We start from the raw sequence: 25,906 nt of genomic DNA, 5'->3' as shown, positions 1-25,906 counted from the left end.
ATGTACACTTGGATGAGATGGAGCTCCTTTCCCCTGAGTTATACCCCTGAGCATTTTTTGTTTGAAAGAGAAATGGATTTCCAGGTTGAAAGCAGAGCTGCTGCGCAGCTGTCAGAGCTGTGGGAAAGGTGTCTAATTGTCATTTTACAATGACCCTTGATTCTTCTCTAAATAAAGCATCTCTCCTACCTCATCTTCTCACCCTCACTCCACCACCCAAACAGGCCTATTTACAGTGCTAGATTCTTCTCCGAGCTGTCTCCACCACCACCAGTAAATCACAAAAATTTCTCCTATAATCAATAGAGTGACTTCAGATTTACCAGACAGTATAATCTGGTCCGCGAGACAGCTGATTGTTATCTATAACCTCCCCCATCCAATTCAAGCGATGAGAGATGTAATCCAAAAATTTCCTTCAGACTCTTTTAGTGCCAAAATAGATCAAATTCTTTGGCAGCCTTTTTACAGTCTCCATTTTTGTAAATAAACATCGTGCAGCCTGTACTGTCTTTACTGCAAACCACAGCTCCCTCCCTGCTGAGGTGGGTTGGTTGCTGATGTGCTGACACATACGACAAACACTGGCAACATCTCAGTGCAAGCACATGGTGTGGCACCAAGACACAGGGTGCAATCGGGGTCAGGCTGTGTATCCTGAACTCTTGCTCACTAGGGAGCACCAAGAATAATCCTCGAGGTTAGACAAGCTGAAAACAGCTTGCACTTCTCCCTTCCAGTTACGCACCACACAAGGTTCTAAATTATGAGATGCCGCTCTCAAAAACTAAAGGGTTGGCATCGCCACACTCGTTTCACCAGAGGTCTCGGGCAGCTGATGTGTGGAGTAGCTGCATCCAAACAAAATACAAAAGTCAGTAAACAGAGCATGCTGGGTTTTATGGTTTAAACCATTTTTGAACCAGTGTTTCTGGTTTAAACCAGATTAAACAGGAAAAAAACAGGTCTAAACCAATTTGATCTAAACCGGGTCAAAAAGGATTCAACCGGTTTAAAAGGGATCCCGCTGGTTCAAACCAGTGATAAACTGGGTCACTCCATAGGTGGAAGAGGGGGACAGGAACAGCTTTCAGAAGGCACCAAGCAAAGCCAGACGTGGCCCTCGCTCAATGGCTGGAGAAGTGCTGACAGGTGTGCAGTAATGTATTTAGAAGGAATTATTCCAGGTATGTTCCCAGACTGTAAATTAGCTGAAAGTGGCCAGAAAAAAAAACCCTGAGTGACACCAAAGGCCATGCAATTAAATGCAGGGCTCTGATTTGCAGTGACCAACAAAAAGCAAATACATTATTAGAATGCATGGCTAATAGAAAATAAAACGAAAAATGGTGAGATTATGGCTGCATTATACTAATTAACAGCTTTCCCCTGTTGGCTTGCTTACTAAGATTCAAATTTATTCATTCTTCAATGCGTATTTCTATTCATGAAACTGCAAATTTCTTCCCAGCCTTCTTTTGTTGGGAAGTGTTGATAGCTGTTAATGAGAGAGTGAACTGGGAAGGAGCTGAACATAGCTAGGATAGTTTGCACGCATACACACAGACTTTCTTGTTGGAGCCTTGGATTTCAGGGCAGCTTCAACTCATTTATGAAGCCTGGAAATGAAGGTGCCTTGCTTATTTGAAAATTAAATGCCTCCATGCAGTGTTATGACTTTGCCTTGAAGCAGTTGTGGCTCCATGTTTCATTCATGTTTGTGGTCATTCTAACCCACTAAACTTAACTGTGCAATAAGGATGCGTGGATGTGGATAACTCTTCTTTCTTTCTCACTGCAATCACGTTTTGCCTTTCATTAGATGTTTCTGTGGACTCTATTAGAGCATAAATCTTTAGAGTTCTTCAGGCTTTGACCTACATCTTGCATATATGGGAACTTTTCTCCTTAGATTGTCTTCTGGAGCACACCAGTTCATTAAAGTTTTGAACACTGAGCCCTCACTCTTACTGCTTTATCGCCAGGTTTATGTGCCAACTGTCAAAACGGTCATCAGAAATCTGATTTGTGGACATATATACAGAAATTGTGGTACCTGCTTGTGACTGGGAGTAAGCTGGCAATTTCCCATCAGGATTTCCTTCTCAGCTACCAGGGGGCTGGCCTGGCAGTCCAGAGACAGCACTGCCAGTACTGAGTTCAGAGATCATGATTCAGGACTAACAGAGATTTTGAGCTTTTTGTAATGTCTTAGAATTTATGTGCTTTCAAGTTTTAATCACGTCTCACCATTTTGTGTTTCTTTCAAGTAAAAATCAGTGCTGATTTAAAAACAAAAAAATCTAAACAACTCAGTTTTCAAATGCCAGTATGAGACAGATTTTATACTCTTTCTCTCTTTGAAATATCAGAAAACTACAGATGAAGCTGTAAGCCAGCAGCACTACAGAATACATATGTGTTGATAAGAAATCTCAGGTTCCCCTACTAATTTACCATTTCATTCCTAGCCCGACTTATCACAGAATCACAGAATGTTAGGGGCTGAAAGGGACCTCGAGAGATGGTCTAGTCCAATGCCCCCTGCCAGAGCAGGATCACCTATACCAGATCACAAAGGGACTCATCCAGGTAGGTCTTGAACATCTCCAGAGAGGGAGACTCCACAACCTCCCTGAGCAGCCTGTTCCAGTGTTCTGCCACCCTCACAATGAAATAATTGTTCCTCCTGTTTCCATGGAACTTCCTATGCCTCAACTCCCACCCATTGCCCCTTGTCCTGTCATTGGGCATCACCGAGAAGAGCCTAGCCCCATCCTCTTGACATTCACCCTTTAAGTATTTATAAACATTAATGAGATCAACCCTTAGTCTCCTCTTTTCCAAGCTGCTCACACACCCGATCCCCACACAACTGTCTCTGTACGGGAAAGCTGTGGCTTAAAGGTTCTTATCCCACCAGCCACACACAGCTCCAACCGTCGCAAACCCAGCCGCTACCCCGAGCGCGGGCAGGGGCGGGATCCTACAGCCACGCCCCGGATGCGGAGGGTGGAGCTGCGCCGCTGCTGCCGCCCGTTCCGCCTCCGGCGTGCGCGGCCGCAGCGCTACGCGAGGACGGGGATCCAGTGCGGCCTGCGTGCAGCGCCGGCCGCCATGGCCGGCGACGTGAAGACGAAGTTGTCCAAGAACCTGCTGCGCATGAAGGTGAGGCGGAGGGGGCGTCGGGACCCCGGGAGCGGGGCAGGAGGGGAGGGGTCGCCTGAGGCCTGCTTCGCAGTGCGTTGAGGAGAGGGCAGCCGGGCCTGGCTGCTGCCGGAGAGCCGCTCGCCGTGGCCCCGGGGCTGGGAGGCTGGGACCGTGGGGGGCCGAACCGTGCTGTGAACCGGGGATAAAACATCTGAGGAGCCCGGTTCGGGGCATTTTCCGTGTCTACACCTAGCCGAGCAGCGACTGCCCTGGTCCTACACGCGGGCATGGCTGTCTCCTGCCTCCCGTAACGCACGTTTTAAAGATCAGGTTATCCTCAGCCCTTTCACTCAGGCCTGCAGCTCTGTGGGCTGCTCCCATTCACCTTCGCCGCCAAGAGGCGAATTTTGGAGAGCTGCCACCGAGTACTGGGCTGCTTAAACGCTGGCGAGAGGTCTCGGGAGGATTACAAATTGTGTAGCACGCTGGAGAAAGCAGCTTTGTAATTGCAGCAAAAGTCTCATTCTAGCAAGTGCTATCTTTTGGGCACTGTTTGAGTCTTTTCGTTCAGCCTGGCTTTTGCAGAAAACTTGCTTAAAAGTGTTGAAGGTTATTATTCTCCTTGCTACACACAGACACTGAAATTAAAACATAATGTTGCTTGCCTTACTTGGGTTGATATTTATTACGGGGAGGGGAAAAAAAGTTTTGTTGTTCTGTTGGTTTTGGTTGGTTGAGTTTTGCTTGTTTAGTTTGGTCGGGGTTTGGTTTTCTTGGTTTGGTGGGGGTTTTTTTGTTTGTTTACATTGATGGGTGATAAAATACTCAACCTATATGATTGTGCTAACCACCTTTCCCCCCTCATAAGTGCAAAGGTTCTTAGTAATATGTGAATCTCATATCCAGACTAGTGTGAAATCGGCCTCCATTTGCTGGCTGATGGTTTCTGCTTCATGTGGTGTACTACACCTAATTCAGTAGGGCACATTCTCCTGTGCCTTATGGTCCTTTATTGCTGGAAATAACACCAGTTGTCATTACTTTGATTTAAGCGCTAATATCCAGTAAATACTTATAAATATGAACATCATGGGGTTTTGTTGCTTCTTGCTTGTGATGTTTTATTTAATCATCTTTTTCCCCACATACTTATATGGAACTGTATTTCAGACTCTGGCTGAAAGGAGTTTTGCTGACTTCAGACTTTCACATGAAGTGTGCTGAGCTGCGTTGGGAACGTTTACCCCAATTAACAAAGACTAAACTTGTGCATGGAGGAATCTTGCTTCATCCAAAAGGGAGTAGATGTTGAGCTTAGTTAGCAGTGTGAGACAGAATAAGACTCCCATAACCTGGATTGTGGCATCATTATTTTTTCTTATTTTTATGTAATATTCTCTGTTAAGTGAAACTTTGGCTCTAGTTGCTTGCCAGTTTATTAACCCCCTGAAGATTTCAAAAGGCAGCTTTTAGATTTTCTTCCTTGGATGGCTGTGGAGAACCAGCCTGTGAATGTGCTGCCTTGACATTTGCAGGTTTATAGTCTGGGCAGTAGGAACCAGCTTTGAAAAGATAGTAGGTTTGGTAAAGGTCATACACAGGCCTTGTATTTAGCACTTTCCTTCTGCAGATCTTCTAGTTTACAAATGTTTTAATTAATGCTTTAGCAGCTGCTTCCACAAGTACTGATAAAATGTTTTATCACAATTCAGCTGGTGGGTGAAGCAGCACCCAAAGGTGACATGGTCGCTGGTAACACAGTAAAGACCACTTCTGTCAAGTACTGGGCCGCATTCTCACCACATGGTATTGAAGGATGGCTCATGCTTTTAGATCTTGCACCATTTGATTCAGGTCCCATTGCTTGGGGAAATTAATTCAAGTAACCACTCAGTGGCTGATGGACGTACAGTGTCTACTGCAGACATTTTTAATTGATCCATGTGTGTTTACATTTTAGGTAAATGTGATCACATTTTTTGTCATCCAGTTATTTCTGTAGTAATCTTTGGGAAGATCACCTTTAAAATGTAATGTGAAATGATTATTCAGTTGGGTGCTTGCAGCAGAATTTCTTCTGCTGAGATTTTTGACTGGCTAACCAATTTTCTTGAGCAGTAGAGTTTTCCACATGATAGATTCACTTATTTTCTTCAAGTAGATATTGTAAGTTTAATTGGAAAGCTTTGATGCATTCTGGATCGACTCAGAAAGCAAAAGTCATTTTTGCTTTTATTGAAGACCCTGTACAATGGGTGCAAATAGAAACATAAATGGAAAAATGAGACATTAGCTCTCTCCTGGCTTGAAGTTTGGAATTTGATTTGGTTTTTTAAAGACTGAAAAGATCATAGTATCAGTCAGGGTTGGAAGGGACTACAAGGATCATCTAGTTCAACCCCCCCTGCCGTGGGCAGGGACACCCCACACTAGATCAGGCTGGCCAGAGCCTCATCCAGCCTGGGCTTAAACACCTCCAGGGACAGGGCCTCAACCAGCTCCCTGGACAACCCATTCCAGGGCTTCACCACTCCCATGGTGAAGAACTTCCTCCCCACCTCCAGCTTCATTCCATTCCCCCTAGTCCTATCACTACCTGACATCCTGAGAAGTCCCTCCCCAGCCTTCTTGTAGGCCCCCTTCAGATACTGGAAGGCCACCAATTAGGTCCCTTCTCTGGACACGTTCCAGCACATCCATATCCCTCTTGTAATAGGGGCTCCAGAACTGGAGGTAGTACTCCAAGTGGGGTCTCACCAGAGCTGAGTAGAGGGGGAGAATCGCCTCCCTTGACCTGCTGGCCATGCTTCTCTTGATGCAGCCCAGGATCTGATTGGCTTTCTGGGCTGCAAGTGCACATTGAGAGCTCATGTTGAGCTTCTCATCCACCAGCACCCCCAAGTCTCTCTCCTCAGGGCTGCTTTCCAGCCAGTCACAGCCCAGCCTGGATTTGTGCCTGGGGTTGCCTCAACCCATATGCAGAACCCTGCACTTGGTCTTGTTGAACCTCATGAGGTTGGCTTGTGCCCACCTCTCCAGCCTGTCAAGGTCCCTCTGGATGGCATCCCTTCCCTCCAGCGTGTCTGCTGCAGCACACAGCTTGGTGTCATGTATGTATGGGATGTATGTAATACATATGTTTCACATCTGTATTGCCTATATATTTTAAATAAGCTCAGTATTGCAGGTTTTTCTGGAAGTGTTTTGTGAAGTCGTCTTAGGCTTTATCCCCAACCAGCTCATTTTTGCTGGGACCTAAACTGTAGCCAGGTGTATAGTTCCCCACTGTCACTTTACCTGTCAGCCTGCACACTTTTGTAAACACAAAAAAGATGTCACTTTAAGTAATTGATATAAAATTGCTCTGCAGTGTTGCACATGCAGGTATGCTTTGATAGCCACAAAGCCACTTTTGTACAGGAGTGCATATAAGCTGTGCTGGTAGACTTGTCACTAGCTGTGAATTACATTGGTATAAGTATACGCTTCTGACAGATATAGTTATTCACACACTTTCTGTAGAACCTAAGGGAGGTCCCAGCTGCTAGGGATGTGAAAATACAAGGATTATTACCATGAAATTGTGAAGAGTTCTGGTTTTTCCAGCATGCTTGGTTAACATTGTTGATACTTAAATTGTCACTCAGTTCAGGTACCTAACTTCAGACAAATGGATATAAAAGGGATGTTTTGCATCTCTCAGGTTGGCACTTTTGTGTTTTCAGTAGGTTTTTTGTGGGCTGTGATTGATGTCCTCTTTCACCCCCAGCTGTGAGAGAGGTGACTGTTCCTGCCTGCTCCCATCCTGTGCCAAAGGTTATGACTGAGGAAGCAATTTACAGCAATGTCCTTGTATTTGGCAAAAATAGCAGTGTTACCCTAAACTAAATTACTGGTCTCAACTAATTTATCAGACTGTTCCTGCAGTGAGTTAACTGGTGCTTACACATAGAGCTTGACTGGTACTGTGGTGGGTCATCAATGAGAAGTTAAGAACTGGTAACACCTTCCTTTAGCATAGCTGGATACAGAAGACTTATTTTCATAGCTTCAGCTACCTTTTTCCACTCCAAAGGCAGGTTCTAGCCATTAGAGCTACAAACACAAACCAGCTCATTAAATCTGAGAAAAGGAGAGGATGATAGAAAGTGTAGATGTTTCCAAAAAAGGTCAGTCTGGTATCACCTACCTCTGGCTCCAGTGCTGCTTTTATGGGTAGTGTTGGTTTCTGACATGCAGCAATAACTTCTAACACCATTACCCTCTCTCTTGCCTTTGCTGAAACCTTAGGAAAATCTTAGCAAAGTTACAGGTTTGTAACAATTCAGATCCATCAAAGCTAACCAGGCGAGATCTGTTTCTTTGTGTAGATCCAGATGTGGCAGACTGTTCACTTGTAGTTGATAGCCGTGATCAGCAGTTGTTTACTTTTCCATTGCCTGTTTGACCAGACTTGGACCAAACCCTGAGGAAAAATCACAAAATGCATTTGCTTTTTATCAACTGCTAAATACTGTATAATGGGTAATTGTTCACAGCGTGCTCATGATGCAGAAAACCAGATCAATGTCTTTGTCATTCTTTTTAGTTCATGCAAAGGGGTTTGGATTCACAAACTAAAAAACAACTAGAAGAGGAAGAAAAGAAGATAATTAGTGAAGAACACTGGTATCTTGATTTACCAGATCTAAAGGAGAAAGAGTAAGTTTATATACCCTTTTGTATCCTTTCCACCAGTGCATTGTTGTGGAGTGGGAACAGGATGCAGATATTTCTGTTTATAGAAGAGGCATTAATAATAAACAATAAACAGAAGCAAAAATAATGACAGACTGACATTACAGCTTGCTTTATTATTTTCAGGGACATTCTCAAGGTTGCCTAGTGCAGTTTGACCTAATTTAACTTCTTGTGTGTGGTGTTTTTTCATTCACACATTCTTCTAGATGGATGCAATTAGTTTCAGGCTGGGACCAATTCATTCATCGCTGCCTTTTCCCTTTGTTTGAAAACAGAAGTTTGAAACTCTGTGTTAGTAAATTCAGCTTCAGTCACATGGTTAGGTCCATTCAAGATAATTTTGTCATCTTGAGTCCAGATCACTTCAAATCCTGTTTTTGAAATAGGGGAGAGAATGGCAAGAGGAAAGGAAGGCTTAGCTGGTAAGGAAAAAAATGTCCATTGCTCCTATTTAGGTGCTTTAAATAGCCCTTTCAAAAGGGGACAAAAGCTCCATTGAGGGAGATCACACATTATCTTTAAAAAATGTGGGATCCAAGGAATTAACTGTAGTTGAAAAAGGTCATTTATAAACTATTTTCTGTTGCCATTGGTGAATATGGCAGAAAGTTACCTGAGCTTCATGTGCAGCAAGGAAGGTTCAAGCCGGACTTTGAGAGATTTTTTTCTAACATTAAGACTGTTGAAGCACTGGAATAATTTGCCTAAGCAGACACTGGATTCCTCATCATTGGAAGTCTTTAGAGGATAGGTTAGATAGACCTCTGATGTTCATGATACGTGAGGTAGGAGAGTGAGCTTGATCTCTTCAGCCTAACTTCCTATGATTGTAAGAGTTTGTTTTACATGGGAGTTGAAGAGGATGGGGGAAGGTGTGCATGGGTGTGTGAGGAAAAGAAGGATGGAACAATTCACGGAAGTACTTTCATCTAACGTGTATTATGAACACCTCAGGGTCATGTTTCTGGTTTCACTCCATGCTCATTAAAAGAGTTAAAAAGGAGGAAAGAAAGGGGAAATCTTTCTCTGCTGAACAGAGAATTACACAGTGTTTTATGCCCTGACAGGCTTAACTAATACCAGGTCTAACATCACAATGAAAAATTAATTAGAAGCTTTTGCTGGGATAGTAATGCCACCTGGAGAGTGATATTTATGTGGTATTTTTATTCTGGCAAAAGCATTAATGTAGATGGAATCATACCAGCAAAGAGTGCTTTTTGTCAGGAGAGTTAATTTTGCTTGTGGAACTGGCACAGCTTTGCTGGCAGAAAGTATTCTTTTGCACTCCAAGCTCCTTGTATTGAAAGATTTATCGGAGCAATTAAGCTTCAGAAAGTATTTGATGGTTTAAAATACACTGTGGTTTTGTTTATTTGTGTGGGGGGAAGGCAACAAATGCTTTTTGCAATTGTTTAATTTGATTATTTTAAAGCATACTGTTTGATAAAATGCTGGCTTTGGGGTTTCATGCAGGAGTTTTATAATAGAAGAGAGGAGCTTTATGCCATGTGAGGATCTACTTTATGGCAGAATGTCCTTCAAAGGATTCAACCCAGAAATCGAGGTACCATTTAAATGTTCTGTTTTGATGTTGTCTCACATCAGGATTGTAGCCCTCGGGGATGGGGATTTGAGTGCTCATACTGCATGCTGTTTGGCCTTTGCAACACTTTCTATAAATCCTCCCATCTACAGGAAATCCATGTTTCAAACCAAAATGTTGATCAATGCAGCATCTGGTAAATAGAAGCTTTTTATCTCCTTGTGTTGATGGTCAATTGCATGACTCCTGCAGGTTTTCCTTCCCTGAAATGAGGAAACTATCCCACATGCTGCTCACCAGAACAATAGATCACTTTTTCTCCTGCCATTTAATTCAGAGTCAAATCCTACAAACATCCAGCCCTATTTATTCAACAATTATTTGTGTAAGTAAGAGCTTAAAGTTCCAAAATAAAAATTTCAGGCAAGAGAGTCTTTAATTTCTTTCTAGCATGATTCATGCTGATAGAAGTACACTGAGATACTAATAAAATGTTACCACTGAGCTGAGGCAAGAGCGTGAAGGGTTTAAAGACTGAAAGGTATTCAGAGGTCTGTGCAAGGTGATTTACTTTAGTTATTTTGAACTTGCTCTCACTGTGACTTGATGTATATAAACCATGAGCCATTGCTTTGTGTTTTTTACTAGTAGTTAATTGTAAATCTTTGCAGATATGTTTTCTTTCCTAAAACCATTTCAAGGACGACATGCAAACATCAAATTAAAATCATAGAATGGTTTGGATTGGCAGGGACATTAGAGATCATCTAGTTCTAACCCACCTGCCGTCAGCAAGGACACCATCCACGTGAGCAGGTTGCTCAAAGCCCTATCCAACCTGACCTTGAATGCTTCCAGGGAGGGGACATTCCCAGCTCCTCTGGGCAGCATGTGCCAGTTAATAATGTTGTAGTTCTCTGGTCTCCTGAAGATGTCTGGTGTCCCTTGAGGATGTTTGCATGGTATAGTTCACTGAAAACCGTGTCTCTGTGTTGCCTCTCTGTTTCCCAAAGGCACACTCTTAAGCTCATTTTAGGAACAGACAAGCATGCTGCGTTTTCTTCATGAGTTCCACCTAACAGCCTGTTCTAGCCTGACTGGGAACAGCAACTAATTATTAAATTTGATGTATTTCTTCCAGCAGTGAATTTCAGCAACTATGCTGAAATAGTGTCAGGGTTACACGTTTAAGCTATTTCTTACTTTGTTTTCAGAAGTTAATGATCCAAATGAATTCCAAGTGCAAAGAAAAAGAAATTGAAGTGGATGAGAAAATGGAGGCCGATGTGTCAGATGAAGAAATGGCCAGAAGGCAAGTTATATTTTATCACATAATCAATATTAGCTAGGCATATGATATCTTACTGGATTATGTGTGGGAAAATAAACCCAAAAAGCAAACAAATAAATAAAGCCAAAAAAAAAAAAAATATCAAAACAAACAGGGGAAAGAAAACAAAATCCACCCCAAAGTATATATATACAGTACTTCACTGAGCTGATTTTCCAGGAATTCTGGTGTGTATTCACTGGAACCTCCAGCACTTTTGGGGTGGGCATAATGGCTGAAGTGACCGTGTAGAACTCGTGCTTCTTAAGCTTCCTCATGCCATTTAAATTCTTTAATAGATTTATGATTTGTTCCATAAAAGTTTTCTCTGATTTTAGTAAAAGCTGTACATTTTGTATCATCTTTACAGATATGAAACATTAGTGGGAACAATAGGGAAGAAGTTCATGAGAAAAAGAGACCAGCGTGTACTCCAGGATGAAGATGAAGATGGGAGTAGTAGCATAAGACCTAGCAAGAAAGCTAAGAAGAAGTTCTTAAAACCTCAGGATTAATGTCAGTGGCACAATTGGACCTATAGAAGTGTTGCCTACCAAATACAACATCATGGACTGGAGATTATTTGGAGTTTTTGCCATTTAATGTAAAGGAGAGATTTGTAACTCTTGAGTCTGTTCTCACTGAAAGTTCGACCATCCGCATGAGAAACATATTTCCACGTGGATGTGTGTATAATGGATGTCATACATCCTGTCCTCTCAGCAGCTTTTAATGTGTGGGGCACTAATCCCATCAGTCTTTTTAAATGTTGTGGGTAGCTAGATGATGTGTCACAGGCAATTGAGCAACAATGTTTACAATTTACGAGAGCATCCGGAAGAAGTATTTGGAGCTCAGATGAGCTTTGTCCAACCCAGTAAGGCGGTTCAGCTTTCACTGCTTGCTTGAATTGAAAAACCAAAAACCTTTGTTGTCTTTGAATTTTGAGAAAGTCAGCAGACACCTATTTGGGTTGCTTTGTTTTCTTTTACTATGCAAAAAGTGAGATGGGAAAAGAACAGAGCGATAAAATCCATTTTGTTGAATCTGGGGTTTTATAAAGGTTATTTTAAAACAATGTTTCGTAGTGAAAGTTCTTTTCACAGAGCAAGTCAAATATGGGGCAGCATTTACAATTTGACACCTGTGCAGATTGTGAATCTCATTTCTGTCTTGCAGAAGACACAAATTTCTGTCTTGCCTCTTTGTCAGCAAAAATAATTCAATCTTGTATAAAAGCAGAGTAGTGGCTTCAGAAACCTATCCAAAAACTGAATAGAAACTGGTCCTTCTGTGGTTAGTTACTGTGATTTAGCTGATTTAATGTAAAAAATATGCTTCATACAATCTGATATAAGAAGTGATCATGTTCTGTGCAGGACACAGATATTCCTAGATAATAGTTGGCTACAGTGACTTTTCAGTCAGAATCACAGAATGTTAGAGGTTAGAAGGGACATTGAAAGATCGAGTCCAAACCCCTGTCAGAGCAGGATCACCTAGAGTAGGTCACACAGGAATGCATCCAGATTGGTTTTGAATGTCTTCAGAGGAGACTCCACAACCTCTCTGGACAGCCTGTTCCAGTGTTCTGTCACCCTCACAGCGAAAAAATTTTCCTTTAGCATGCAATAAAGCCATCTGAAATAATAGGATGGAAACCTTGTGCTCTTTGAACAGTCAGTGCTCTGGGCCTATTGAAAAGCTTCAGTGTGGTCTTGTCTAAAATCCTAGCAGTTCTGTGTATCCTGCCTTTTGGAAGGAAACATTTCTTTCTATTCCTTCATTCCCCCAGGTAGGTGTTTTAAGTTACCCATCCTTAATGCTGACTCTCTGGAGAAAGGATTTTGTTAAACTGAAGCAAGTGGTGGCCATTCTGTCATGGGCATAAGAGGCTCTTGGGGTTTATTTATATTTTTTTTAACAACTCAGTGAAGCAAGATGTGAAACTCAATTATATAAAGAAAGAGATTGTGTGTCTGCTGTATTTTGTATGTGATCTATGAGCTATAATCCATTTATCAAGAGCACCTCATTAGATATTCAGGATGGATCACACATGGAAAAAGAAATAGACTTTTAACCTAGCACAGGTGGAAAGTCTGTGATTCATGATCTGAGATAGTTTTTTCAGAGCTAATTAAATGCTACTGGTTCAATTACTTAAAACCTGATCATATATTATTGCTAGCTGAAAAGAAGTTAATGATGGCAAGACATTTTTCTTCCCGTGGAAGATACGACCCGAGCTAAGAAATGATTTATTGTTGGTCTTTGCAAAAAAAACTCAGACTGTATCCCATTATTCTTTCTTGCTTATTAGTAGGAAACAGATTCCTCTCTATCTGAACACCTTTCTTCAATGGAGAGAGGATTTCTGTGTAGCTATGCTGGGCAGTTGAGAGGGGAAAGTGTGTTACAGTGAACCACCTGGAACCAGGAGATGTCACTGTAACTGCGTGCCCTGAGAGACACGGGATTGGAGAAGGTTCTAGTGGTGTCATGTAAAGGAGCTTTTGGGTAATGCTGACAATCATTAGTGGCTCAGGTGAACTGTGTGAAATCTTTCCTTGACAGGCATCTATGCAGAGACCTCTCTTGCTTTGCAGCCTTCTGTTTAGTCCCATAGGGCATAATTTTGCAGTTAAAGGTTCTTGTTCTTAATTGCATGATATTTCCTGAGGCAGAGCTGGCAATGTGTCATGATGCATGGGTAAGAGCAGGAATGAGGTATAAGCATCTTCCTCAGAAATATGTGGGTTTGGAATTTGAGAGGGGAGATGCATCATTTTTCTGTTTCCTGAACATGCTCAACCCCAGCTGTGGAGAAATGATAGATTTTGGGTTATTGTCTTGAAATCCAGGTGCTCTGCTGTTTGCATTTGGCTGGTGGCTAGGTGAGCTATTGAAGTGCTACAGCAAGACCAACTACTAATTTTTAGCACAGTCTCTTGGGTAATTTGTAAAGTTCATTAATATGAGCAAGACAAAAGTAAAAATCAGCCCTATGGGATTTTTTTCTTTTCTTTACATACACTTTAGATGCCTGGAGTTACAAGCTGTATTTTATGATGAGATCTGAAATACCTGCCTTACAGATATACATATATATATATATATATATATATATGCATGCATGTGTTTTAAGTCTGGATGTAGCTTCCTAGCCAGGGTGGAAACATTCTGCTGTATAAAATCTGTGCTTGAGCTACTCTTGACAGAGATGTAAGTGTAGTGGTGAAATATTCATAATGTGAACCTGCATTAATTCAGGCTTTCTTGGCTCTGACACAGTCTCAAATGGAAATGCATTTTGATGTGCATCTTGCTAAGCTCTAGAACTTTCCCACGTGGTGGTGTTTCTAAATGAAAAGTGTTCCCTATGAACAAAAGCAAGTTGGGAGAGGTAGTAATAAGCATTTTTGTTAAAGAAAATGGCTGCTTGCAAAATGTAGTTGGTAAAGAGTTATCAGACACCAGAAGTGTTTGTGCCTCTGGTACTAAGATACCTATTAAAGCAAACAAAGCAAAGCCCCTGTTGTAAGTCAGTGCTCGTTGACAGCTCAGTGTTAAGTTCAAACAGGTCTCCTGTCAGGTGAAGTTTTGTCCCTGCTGTTGACAGGCTGGCAGTGTTTATTTCTGTAATGACTGCTGATGTGGGAAACCAGAGTGTTGAGAAACTTCATCTTTCTTGCTGGTGTTTCTTGGTTTGTTACTTTGTTCAGCTTAGTATTGGATCTTAAAAAGTCCAGGACCAGAGTCCAACTGAAACAAGCCATCCTGTATCCTCCCTTTAGTAATGCATGAGCTGATTAAACTTTGATTCTTGGGGGAGGATGTTCAGTGGTGCCATGGAGTTTGAACTGTGTTTCTTCTGTTATGTGTCTTGTTTTCTAATAAGACACTCCATTATACAATCCCCCAGTCGTGGATGGCATTGCGTGTGTGTGTAATGGGCAGCTGGGCTGGGATTCTGGGACTTAATCCAGCATTCAGACTTTAAAAAGAATTTCTCTTGTCTTCCTGTTAATTGGAATACTTTAAAATTCTATTTGGAATTAGGTCCTGGACGGAGGGGTTCAAAGAGTGTGTTCAGCTTCATTTCAGCAACAGTCAGCAACTAAATCTTGCACAATAGATTAGGCTCTCATTAATCTTTTCTCAGTGTTCATAAAGTATAGTGGTGGTGAAGGATGTCAAACCTCCTGTGTTTCCCTTCTGCATGTGAATGCAAGTTTCTCTGAGAGCCGATGCTTTTAGGACTTAGTTGTTTCTTTGGAGTCTGGGAGAGCATCTGCCTTTGTTGTGGTTTAACCACACACTCACAAAGGCTGAGCAGAACAAGGAATCCATTCAGCACTGCCCATTGGCAGGCAGGTGTTCAGCCATCTCCAAGAAAGCAGGGCTCCATCACATGTAATGGTAGCCTGAGAAGACCAATGGCATAACTCTGAATGTGGCCTCCCCCATCCTCCTCCTTCGCCCAGCTTTGTATGCTGAGTATGACACCACATGGTCTAGGGGACTGAAGGAGAAAAGCCTGAGAGACTTGGGGCTCTTTGGAAAAGAGGAGACTGAGAGGGGATCTTACCAATGCATATAAATATCTAAAGAGTGGAGACCATGAAGATGGGGCAGGGCTGTTTTCAGTGGTGGCCAGTGATAAGGGGCAATAGGTACAAACTAGAAGACAGGAGATTTCACTTGAGCTTAAGAAAAAACTTCTTTACTTTGAGGGTATTGGAGCACTGAAACAGACTGCCCAGAGAGATTATGGTGTCTCCGTTTCTGGAGACTTTCAGAACCCACCTGGGCACATTCCTGTGCAACCTGATCTAGGTGAACCTGCATTAGCAGGGGAGTTAGACTAGATGATCTCCAGAGGTCCCTTCCAACCCCCACCATTCTATGAATAGTCCTTGGTCAGTTGACATCAGCTGTCCCAGCTGTCTCCCACCCAATTTTTTAGCACTTCTGCTCACTTGGTGGGGTGGGGTGAGAGACAGAAAAGGCCTAGACTGTGTAAGCACTGCTCAGCAGCAACAAAACATCTCTGTATTATCAACAGTTTTCAGCACAAGTCCATAACATAGCTCCATACTGTCTACTGTGAAGAAAATTAACTCCAGCACAGCCTTCTGCAATAATCTCTTGTTAATGGAACCCCAGCATGAGGCCTCTGGGTTTGTTTGGTTTAGCACCATTCTCATCTCAAACCTTTCAGACATTTTAGGTCTTCCTTTCACAGCTCAATAATCCTACTTTCATCAGCTTTTGGGGAGCTTTAGTTAACCTGTGAAACTGTTCCTCAGCTGTATGTGTTGACATTTCTTTATGTGATCTGATGTTGCACAGTGAGGACCTGATTATAATTGTCACACTTGGAGTCAGAGAGGGCTGAAGTCATTAGCAGCCCTGTACATCTTCAGTAACAGCTGAATAGTAGGAGTGTCTGGGCTGAGTCCCATCATTGCAGGCATGGTTAAAAATGCCAGTATGATTCTGTAGACACCTGCCCAAGAAACTCTTGCACGTTATAACCTGAGCAATTACCTGGAAGCAGCAGTGGGAACATCTCTAGAGATATATGGAAGTAAAATAACCAGTTTGTTAATGGCTGTCCTCAAGAGCCAGCAGCACCAGCAAACAACTGTAGTTCCTTACCATAGAGAAATATGGTTTGGTGAGCAGGGTGAATGCAGATGGGAATTGCTGTCAGTTAGAATGGAGGTGGTGAGTGTTCTGAAGCTCATAATGTTCCTTGGGGTCTCAGGGAATACCTCAGTTTGATCAATCATTTAGAAAGGGGTTAAAACTCTTAATGGGTCCTTAGTACAAGAGAATAATATGAACAGAAATTAGAGAACAAAGTCCTTAGTTCTGTTACTTCTAGAAAAACTCTGTTCCCACCGCAGTAAGACCTTGCAGTGCCCCCTATCACTTAAAACTATTGGCTGCTGATCCCAGCAGAGAAGGCAACCAGTGGGCCTCCTTTTCAGTGACCAACTTATTCCTCAGTGTAGAAGCTCTATTTCCAAGAACCTCTAGGAACTTACCATCTCTAACATGCTGTCAAATTTATTCGCTGTTGGCCTGGCTGGTTCAAAAGGGTCAGCCAACAGATGAACAGCATCACTGAACTAACCTCTTTGCATTGCAAATGGTGTGTGCAGGAGTCATGCAGTTGGGTGGGTGAGGCTGTGTTTGCAGCAAGCCCCGATGTTTTTATTTTCCTTTATTTATTTGGAGGTGTACACTTATGGCATTTGTGAGATTTATGATCAGATGATGTCTTTGAGCAAAAAGATACACTGTCAGTGGGAGGACTTGACATTGGACCAATACTCAGGATTGTCATAGGCTGGGGAAAAAGGGTGAGGTTCAGTATTGCTGCATTTTTGATGCATTTGAAAATGTTTCCCCTTTCTCAGTGGTTTCTTTGTTTGGGCTTATTTGGGGGGGTGGGAAATGGGAAGTGTGGTTGTGAAATAATTCTGAAGAAGAGGATTTCTTTAGATTTGGTTGATGTAAAGGTTTAGCACAAGGACTAAACTCCCTGCTCCCCCAACATAAAAGTGAGGGGGAAAAGTAACACAAAACTCAGGGTTGAGATTAAAGAGGTAAGAGTTTAATATAACACAAGATAACCATAATCACAATGCATAATTACCTTAGCTAATAGTCTAATTAATCTAATAATACAATGCATGATTACCTTAGCTTAGCCTGTTTGCAGAAGCAGCGCAGGGAAATACAGGGGGGAAAAACAGCATAAAAAAGAAAACCAAAACCTGTGCTACCTGGGTGTAGCTTGTGGGCATATCCTTCAAGCCCATTAGCCACAGCAATACTGCAATATACAGAATTTGCATCACCAGAAAGTATCTGCATACCAAAAATGGCGGTTTGCTGCAGCCATGACAAAAGGGATGTGTATGATGATCATTTTCATTTTGTACTATGTTTCCTCTAAGGATGACAGTGAAAGCATTATACTTCCTAATGCTCCTTTCAGATATGACATTGTTTTACTTATGTTAAAGGCAGAGAAATGAGAAGTGCTGCAAGTGGTTAGATCTTGTGAAGAAATAAAGTTTTAAGTGTATATTTCATTGTCTAAATGCTCACAGATGCTTTTTCTCCCTATAGTAACCATAGAAAATGTGCTGCTAGCCTACCACAATTAATATTCCATACTCTTATTTATGTGCTGTAGGCACTCCAGAATTCCCCAGACATATTTATTGCCCAGGTTTATAGCCAGATTCAAATCAGATCCTATATTTGTGCCAAAAATTGAACTGCAGTCATTTCACATCTATCTACCTGACAGAAGGCTCTTAAATTCTTGATTTTTCAGAGAATGAGATTCACTTTAACTTGGTATTAACGTGTTTTTCCTTCAGTTGCCTGCAAGAGAATCCCACAATCTTACAGTAGCTATTGTGCAGACAGTGGAAGTTACTGTGCATAGGACTGTAGGTTTCTCTGGTCATCTAGATTGTGTAAGATCCTTTGATGTTAACTGGGACAAGTTTTCTATCTAGGGTTATGTTGAATTTCTCTTTGAGTGTTTTTTCCACCTCTTCATCTTCTAGAGTTATGAACTCCACCAGATCCGTATTTTCCTTGTAGTTGTATGTGGTCTCAGTGAGTGTCCACCCAATCAGGGCCCGAAAACCATCAGTGGTCTGAAGGGTGCAGATGGACTTCTTCGTAAAGAGGGAGTCTGGAGAGGTCTGAAGGTAGGTGCACTGGAAGCGGAAGTCTTCCATTGTCCGTGGCTCAAGACTGAACATATAAACTTTCCGACAGTCTTTTTTCTCCAGAAGATCAGAATTGGAGAACTGCTGGTTGGGGATGTGCTGTTTCCGTCTCATTTTCTCGAGGTACCAGATGGCATTTTGTTCTGTGAAACGGAAGACGCCGGGAGCCTGGGGCTGGTCTTTCCCTGACACGAGCTCCATCGGTTGCCACATCTGATAGGATACACCAAAGCCTCCGTCAACAATATAGGCTTTGCCATCAACAACCACCTTTACAAGGAGATGGGTCATGATGGTGGCGTAGGCGTTTTGGTGTGGGTTGAACACATAAGCTCCCAGAAAGGTGACATCGTAGCCCAGGCATCTCAGCACCCAGCCCAGCAGCTGGTTGTTTTCCATGCACCAGCCACCCCGCTTCCTCTGCACAATCTTGTTATAAACCTGCTCCAACTCCATGGTGATTTTCTCCCCACAGTGGATGCTGAGGTTTTCAAAGGGAACAGCACGGATGTGGTGCTGGAATATATCAGTTAAGGTTTCCAAATCTTGTTTTTCAGTGGAACCTTTATAGCCAGTCCTTGCAAAGTACTCTTCAAGGTTCATGTCACCTGTAAAAGAAGGAACTGCATATTGGTTTTGTTTCTTTACATCAATGATTTATGAGGCTGTGAAAAACTTCCCAGCAAAGTTGCTTTACTCTGCTGCAACTCATCAGAGCAGTCTTTTAGGGTAATAAGTATTCACATCAAATGGTTCCCTGAGCCAAGAAGAGCCATGCACATGATGGTTTGTGTTTTGCTTAGAGTCATCCCTGTGGCAAAGATCTGATGCAATTTCAGCTTGATACGTGGTGGCTATGAAATGAGGATTTGTTCTGTTTGCATTGCAGCAGTGGGGTTAATAAGAATGTAAGTTCATGTTAGGGAGTGTTCAGTGAGGTTCATGAAACCCAGCCTAAATCCACCTTTCAGTGAAAGGAGTGTCAGTGGGGGAAGCAGTGTCATCTGCCAGTTGGAAAGAAGATAATTTGAGCCAGGGTTCACATGTTCTTTTCATGAGCCTGCCACCGATCTCTGTAACAGTAAGTGAATCGCTCACCAGGTACACATCAAGCTCTCATCACCTACAAAATGTGGTGCACATAGTGTAAAGTGTCAGGTTTCATTCAGATAATTGCCACTGAAAAAATCCTCTGACCTTTGCAAGGGTCTTTTGTCTGCTCTCAGTGTTGCACAAACTCATTTTGATGTTGGAATAATGAATCTAAATGGAGCCAAGTGACCTGAAAGTCAACGAGCACACCTCTGTTCCTTGCTGTGCTCTGTGTCTTGCAGGGTGCTCTGAAAGTGGGCCTGGGATGCTTTACATCTCCCTAGCACTGGCCTTTCTCAAAACTCACTTGATTGCTTCCAGAAGAGTTGTAACCAAGAGTTATTGAAGCCTCATTCACTGCATCTCTGGTCTGTCCTGCCTCCAGCAGTGTCCATCTCCTGGCTTGCCTTGGTAGGACTCCTCTAGGACAAGAGGAAATGGTGTGAACTGCATTAGGGGAGGGTCAGATTAGGTATCATGAAAAATATTTTTACTGAAAGAGTGGTCAGGCCTTGGAACAGGCTGCATAGAGGAAGGGGTTGGTCTCTTCTCCCAGGCAGCCAGCACCAGAACAAGGGGACACATCTCAAGCTGCGCCAGAGGAGGTTTAGACTCGAGGTGAGGAGAAAGTTCTTCAGCGAGCGAGTCGTTCATCATTGGAATGTGCTGCCCAGGGAGGTGGTGGAGTCACCGTCCCTGGAGGTGTTCAAGAGGGGATTGGACGTGGCACTTGGTGCCATGGTCTAGTCATGAGGTCTGTGGAGACAGGTTGGACTCGATCCTCTAGGTCTCTTCCAACCTTGGTGATACTGTGATACTGTGGTGGAGTCACATCCCTGAAGGTGTTAAATAAAACCATGTAGACATGGCACTTTGGGGCATGGTTTAGTGGGCATGGTGATACTGAGTTGAGGGTTAGACTTGATGATCTTAGAGGCCTTTTCCAAGCTTGATGATTTTGGTCTATGATTCTATGAACAAGATTGCTGAATGAGGAACTACTGAACTTACTCTCTGCCTGCCAATACTGTGGAATGTCATGGACAACCATCTGTCTTTCGCAACAGCCTATCACAGTCTGCAGGCCACCATTGTGAGCTGGATGCTCTGTAAGTATCTGATAGATACTGTTTGTAAAACACACTGTAGATCATCTGCTTGGATATGGATCTGGGCACAAAATTACTTGAAGGGTTGCACCTTTGCAAAGGCAGCACCAAGCATTTCAGCAGGCTCGAGATACTGCAAATATTTAGGTTCTTGACAACTCACAAAGCTACTTGGATCTCTTTTGTGCACACAGTAAGCTGAGGTTTAGGCACTTAATGTTAGGTACTCGGGAAGACTTGTATTCAGATGAATTCAGCAGTGAGCCATTGAATTTTTACTGCAAACTAGAATTTGTCAAGATGGTTTTCAATGACAGACTCATGATGTGCATATGCATGGCATAGAAGCATCTGTCCAATGTGAATGGAGAGGCCCACAAAAAAACCCCACCTGTTATCTTCTACAGAAAGGACTTTAGCTCCCAGTCATATTTAAATGTATTGTTGGAGGATATCCCCAGTGTGTTATTTTTTTCCAAGTAGAACATAAGATTTCTGGCTCTTTTTTTCTGTTGATTTGCAGGATCTGAGTCTATCTGATCTAGCCCATGCAAATTGTGAATGCTAAATAGCTCACACCAGCATAAAGCTGGATTTCAAGGTTATATTACTTGTAATTTCCCTCTGCAGCTCCATAATACGATTGTTCAGCATTAGATGTTGGCTATAGGAGATGAAAGCTACAGTTCTTCTGAATTGTGTACAGATCAGATGAAAAGCCAGGTAGTCCCACAAATGTGATTTATACAGACAAAATCAACAACAGAAATAAAGAACCATTCCTAAATGTGCAAATGAAGGTGCTCATACAAAAATATTCCTTACCAGCACTATAGACACTATGAGCAATTCCACTGTTAAAATACATCATCTGTCTACCTTTATCCTAATATTTGGACTTTCTGAGGTACGCAAACCATAGTTTGTAGTTTCTTTTCAGTTGTAGTAGAATCTATCAGATTGGTATCCTGCATCCTTTGGACTTAAAATATTTTAAGTGGGGGGAAAAAAGGCTAAAATAATAGCTTCCAGCAAGAGGTTGTAGTTACAATTTTACATCTACCATTGTATCCAAAAAAAAAAGCATCTCTCTGGGTCAAGTGAATGTCCCCCTGCAGAGTGAAAGAGAGAAGAATTGAAATTGCTTTGTCTCTGTTTTGCCCTCTTTTAAAGCCCATGTTTAGCAGGTCATGTTTTAACTCTCTTTCCACATTTTTAAATAGCATTTTTCATACAGAGCATACTGTGTGTTATTGCCCATGACTTTTACCGTCATAAAGGCACCATTTTTAGTAAAAGAAAATGAACTTACCCCTCAAGATAGCCTTATTTATTGACTGAGGTATTCAGCTCCTGGGTCGGTTATTCCTGGGACAGCAGTCGGTAAAGCTAGGAGTGGATAGGAATTGTGAGGGTCGTCTTCCTCTCTAAGCTCTGCTGGCCTTCAGTCTTGGATCTTAAATGCCAAGAAAGGGCAGAGTCCACCCAAAATGAATGCACATTTTTGGACTTCACTGATCCATGAGCAAATTAAACTTTGTTTCTTTTCTATTAATCTGGTTAAGGCCAAACTGAACTCGTTTTGCATGTGAAATAATTAGAGTAGGCAGTTGAAAATGGCTCCATAACTTTTTAAAATGAAATGATTGTTACCTGCAGACCAGCACTTTGCAGTGGAGAATGGGCATCTGCTTCCTTCTGGGTGCACTGAATGGGCAGGTTCAGTGCTTCATCTCCAGCAGGTGGCTGTTTTTGGAGCTGCCACACCTACAAAACCCAGTACTTATTTGCATGCTCCTGTGTCTGAGAACAAAGTAACAGAGTTCCTCTCTAAAACCTGGACTTCTGCTTCTTTAAAGTGTTGCAGGGCTATTTAATTCTCTCTCTTTCAAGCATGTTGGACTTGATCTCTGAGGTCTTTTCCAACCTTATTGATTCTATGTCTCCTCTTCGCTTGACAGAGATGGAAAGGAGGAGGTTCATCTTGAGAAAGCAAACAGCTATTAGACTGCACCTGGCAAAGCACGTGAGTTTTTAGGCACATCAGGTGTCCTGTGAGTCTGGGGTTGACTAGCACAAGCAGCAAAGTCTTTTCCTTGGCTGAGGACCAATGCTCTTCTGTCATGCTCTTTTATGACACATCCTGTATGGTACCTGTCATAGGCATCGTGGAGTGTTACAAATACCATGCTGTGGAACCACACTGGTGGCATGTCCCAACTTCTCGGTGTTTTCTTTCCTATCTGCAGTTGTACTCACTTAAGGTAGCTCTTGAGAAGAATATTGTTTGTAATGAATATGAAGAGCTTTATCTGTAATACTGTCATGCCTGCTTGACATCAGTGAAGGTTAGGCCCCAAAACTTTAGATTGTAGTTTGCAAAGATTGGTCCAACTTTGATTATTTCCATTTTTGATGGCAAAAGTCTGATTTTTGAAGACCATTGGATCATCTCAGCTTCTATTGATTTTGTTTCCATTTCAGAGACACAGAAAACACAGACTCATTAAAATTAGGCACTCAAAATTAGAGAACTTTGGGGAGCTTTTAAGTACTCCTGCATAAATAGCTAACTTTACATCAATTTCTGGTAAGGGAATAGGACTCGAGTCTTTCAGCGTAGTTAATTGTAAGCTAATCAGCACCTAATAGCGGTTTGTTTTGAGAAAGCCTTAACCCCTTAACCTTTCCTTTCTTTTTTAGTTTGAAATCTTTGAAAGCCAAATTCAGCTCAACTTTCTATTTCAGACTGTGAAATGAAATGAATAATTTGTAGAACTGTGTCGAGAAGAAGACTGGAAATAATACTGAAAAAGGTTAGAGGCCTTCTGCGTAAACTGGTAACAGAGCTGCTTCTTCCATATCATTTTGTTCTCCTTTGCAACAAAATATATCTGAAATAAAATGTGATCTGGAGAGGTGGAACAAAATGTTATGGAGTCAAACCCAGCAATTTCCATACAAGCAAATAAGAGGCAGTAAAGTGTCTCAGTTACTAAAGGAGAAGCTCAAGAAAAAATATGCAATCAGTATATGCAGTTAATTAGCCATGTCCTTGAATTTACCAAGCTTTTTGTTCATCTGACTAGCTCTGGTTCAGAATCAGATTAATGTTATTAAAGTTAACTTCAGAATTTCTTGCCATTGCATGTTTAAAGACCAACCAAGCACAGTGTTAGTCTGTGTCCACTAAGTTAGGTGGTAAATCACGCACATTTATTGGTACAAGTTTGTTCTCCAGCACTATATTGAATTTTTCTTTCAGTGTCTTCTCAAGCTCTTCATCTGTAAGCGTTGTGACCTGCAGCAGGTCCATGTCCTCCTCATAGTTATACTTCAGCTCACTGAAGGTCCATCCAACTAAGGCATAAACCCCTTCAAGGGTCTGGAGAGTGCTGATGGACTTCTTCCTAAGTATGTTATCTGGAGACACTTGTAGGTATGTGTTTAGCTCCTGAAAGTCATTTATATGTCGTGGCTCTAGGGTGAATGTATATATTTTTCTGATATTCCCCAAGTCTGGAGTATCTGTGGAAGGGGCACTTTGCTCAGGATTATGCTGCTTCCTTTTCACTTTCTCAAAGTACCAGGTGCCATTGTCTTCCGTGAAGCGGAAGATGCCAGGAATCTGGGGTTGATCCTTCCCAGAAATCAACATCAATGGCTGCCATGCCTGGTAGGCACCACCAAACCCAGCATCTACTATGTAGGAATTTCCCTTGATCACTACTTTCAGTAGGATGTGATTCATCTCAGCAGTGTATGCCTTCTCTGCTGGATCATAGCTATTTGCTCCAAGAATACAGACATCATACCCTAAGGTTTGCAAGGCCCAAAATAAAAGGTGGTTGCTTTCCAGGCACCAGCCACCACGGTTCTTTCTCACAATCTTGTTGTAAGTAGATTCTAACTCCAGGTGGATGGTCTCGCCGCAGTGCATGCTGAGGTTTTCAAAAGGAATTGCCTGGATGTGATGCTGGAAGATGTCTGTTAAGGTTTGCAAGTCTGCATCCTTATGGGACTCATTGTAAGAAATTCTTGCAAAATACTCTTCAATGTTCATTTTGCCTGTGTGAGCAGAGAAACAGCCAGTTACTGTTGTGCAGCTCTCAAGGGGGTTACTCCTGTTTCTGTAGCAGAGGTTAACCAGCCTGCAAATGTAGCCCAGGCCATTTTGTCAAGGATCTAATAGAAACCTGTGCTCCTGATAGGAGAGGAATGTGGGCTAGACCTGCCTGTGTCATCTGTGTTTCTTAAAGAGATGAGGATAGGAGCAGGAGACAATAGCACTTTCTCTCCCTCAGGTGTTGCCTTCAAGCCAGGTAGATGTTTTTTTTTCTGTGGGAGGACATGGCATGTGACACAACAGGGTTTCTGGCCCCAGATGGGGGTCCCACGTGACAAAAAATGTATAAACCTGGCAAAAAAAAAGGCTTGCAGAAAAGCTGCTCCATCCTACGGGCATAAAGTCACAGCAATTTCTTACTGTTTCTTTTACTGTAACAGGTAAGCGATTCTTTATTTATCCCACAGGTAATTTAGCTGGAAGGTTTTACATTCATGGCTTTAGCTAACTGGGATTAACATCACAGTGTGTCACCATTTTAGACAAGCATCCATGTGAAGTAGATTGTTGTTTTCTTAATCACTTTAGTTTCCCTGTGGAGTTCAGACACAGCTTTGACCCTGGCTGTTGAAAGTTAGGAACAGTTAATTTTTCTAACCTCAGAGTCAGAGGAATTGATAATTACTAAGAATCCACTGAGGGCATATTCAGTGGCTTTTGGTTTCTTTTACCATCTTTCACAAACCAAAGGCCTTAGTTTCAGCTTAAATTATTGGATGTATCTTGTGTCTTCATATCTCTGATCCCTTTCCCTTTCATTAGCAGAAAGACTGTCATTGGTACAAGCTGTGTGGCCAAGATGCAAAAGGTTCCCTATAATCCACTGACTCATCTGGTATCTGCAAGGATTTTTTGCCTTTAATTTAGATTTAAATTGGCTTTTTTCCATGCAAGGATATTTGTTTTCAGGGTGGTTTACAATTTGCTAAGTACTATATTAATCTCCAAATGGTCTGAGGATTTCTTGCTCTTTGAAATTGGTTGCACATTCCCTAGCAGAATTTTCCAAAAACCCTTCGGTGCAGATGAGATGGGAGAGATCACCTT

At 42.1% G+C, this 25,906-nt stretch overlaps 3 protein-coding genes across 3 annotated transcripts; 1 reads left to right on the top strand and 2 right to left on the bottom strand.

The window, feature by feature from the left end:
- Positions 1-3,049: 3,049 nt before the first annotated feature.
- Positions 3,050-11,655, top strand: MPHOSPH6 (M-phase phosphoprotein 6). Its single transcript, XM_009901149.2, has 5 exons — positions 3,050-3,168; positions 7,739-7,851; positions 9,367-9,457; positions 10,651-10,748; positions 11,137-11,655. The coding sequence occupies exons 1-5, from the start codon at positions 3,118-3,120 to the stop codon at positions 11,279-11,281; spliced, it is 498 nt and encodes a 165-aa protein (XP_009899451.2). The 5' UTR covers positions 3,050-3,117; the 3' UTR covers positions 11,282-11,655.
- A 6,032-nt stretch (positions 11,656-17,687) lies between these two features.
- On the bottom strand, positions 17,688-20,129 carry LOC104300827 (arylamine N-acetyltransferase, pineal gland isozyme NAT-10). Its single transcript, XM_009901148.2, has one exon. It carries the CDS (start codon positions 19,133-19,135, stop codon positions 18,263-18,265), a length of 873 nt encoding a protein of 290 aa, XP_009899450.1. The 5' UTR covers positions 19,136-20,129; the 3' UTR covers positions 17,688-18,262.
- A 3,752-nt stretch (positions 20,130-23,881) lies between these two features.
- LOC104300853 (arylamine N-acetyltransferase, liver isozyme) lies at positions 23,882-25,017 on the bottom strand. Its single transcript, XM_009901173.2, has one exon. It carries the CDS (start codon positions 24,794-24,796, stop codon positions 23,909-23,911), a length of 888 nt encoding a protein of 295 aa, XP_009899475.1. The 5' UTR covers positions 24,797-25,017; the 3' UTR covers positions 23,882-23,908.
- Between the last annotated feature and the right edge of the window lie 889 nt (positions 25,018-25,906).

Source organism: Dryobates pubescens, chromosome 19 (genome assembly GCF_014839835.1).
Source record: "Dryobates pubescens isolate bDryPub1 chromosome 19, bDryPub1.pri, whole genome shotgun sequence".
Taxonomy (NCBI): domain Eukaryota; kingdom Metazoa; phylum Chordata; class Aves; order Piciformes; family Picidae; genus Dryobates; species Dryobates pubescens.
This window is presented reverse-complemented; position numbering and strand designations above follow the sequence as displayed.

What these genes read in the sequence shown, in the direction of transcription:
- MPHOSPH6 (XM_009901149.2), top strand. Translation starts at nt 3,118, where the DNA reads ATGGCCGGCGACGTGAAGACGAAGTTGTCCAAGAACCTGCTGCGCATG. An exon ending in AGAACCTGCTGCGCATGAAG is followed by an intron (nt 3,169 to 7,738) that starts GTGAGGCGGAGG and finishes CATTCTTTTTAG; the next exon opens with TTCATGCAAAGGGGTTTGGA. An exon ending in GATTCAACCCAGAAATCGAG is followed by an intron (nt 9,458 to 10,650) that starts GTACCATTTAAA and finishes CTTTGTTTTCAG; the next exon opens with AAGTTAATGATCCAAATGAA.
- LOC104300827 (XM_009901148.2), bottom strand. Translation starts at nt 19,135, where the DNA reads ATGAACCTTGAAGAGTACTTTGCAAGGACTGGCTATAAAGGTTCCACT.
- LOC104300853 (XM_009901173.2), bottom strand. Translation starts at nt 24,796, where the DNA reads ATGAACATTGAAGAGTATTTTGCAAGAATTTCTTACAATGAGTCCCAT.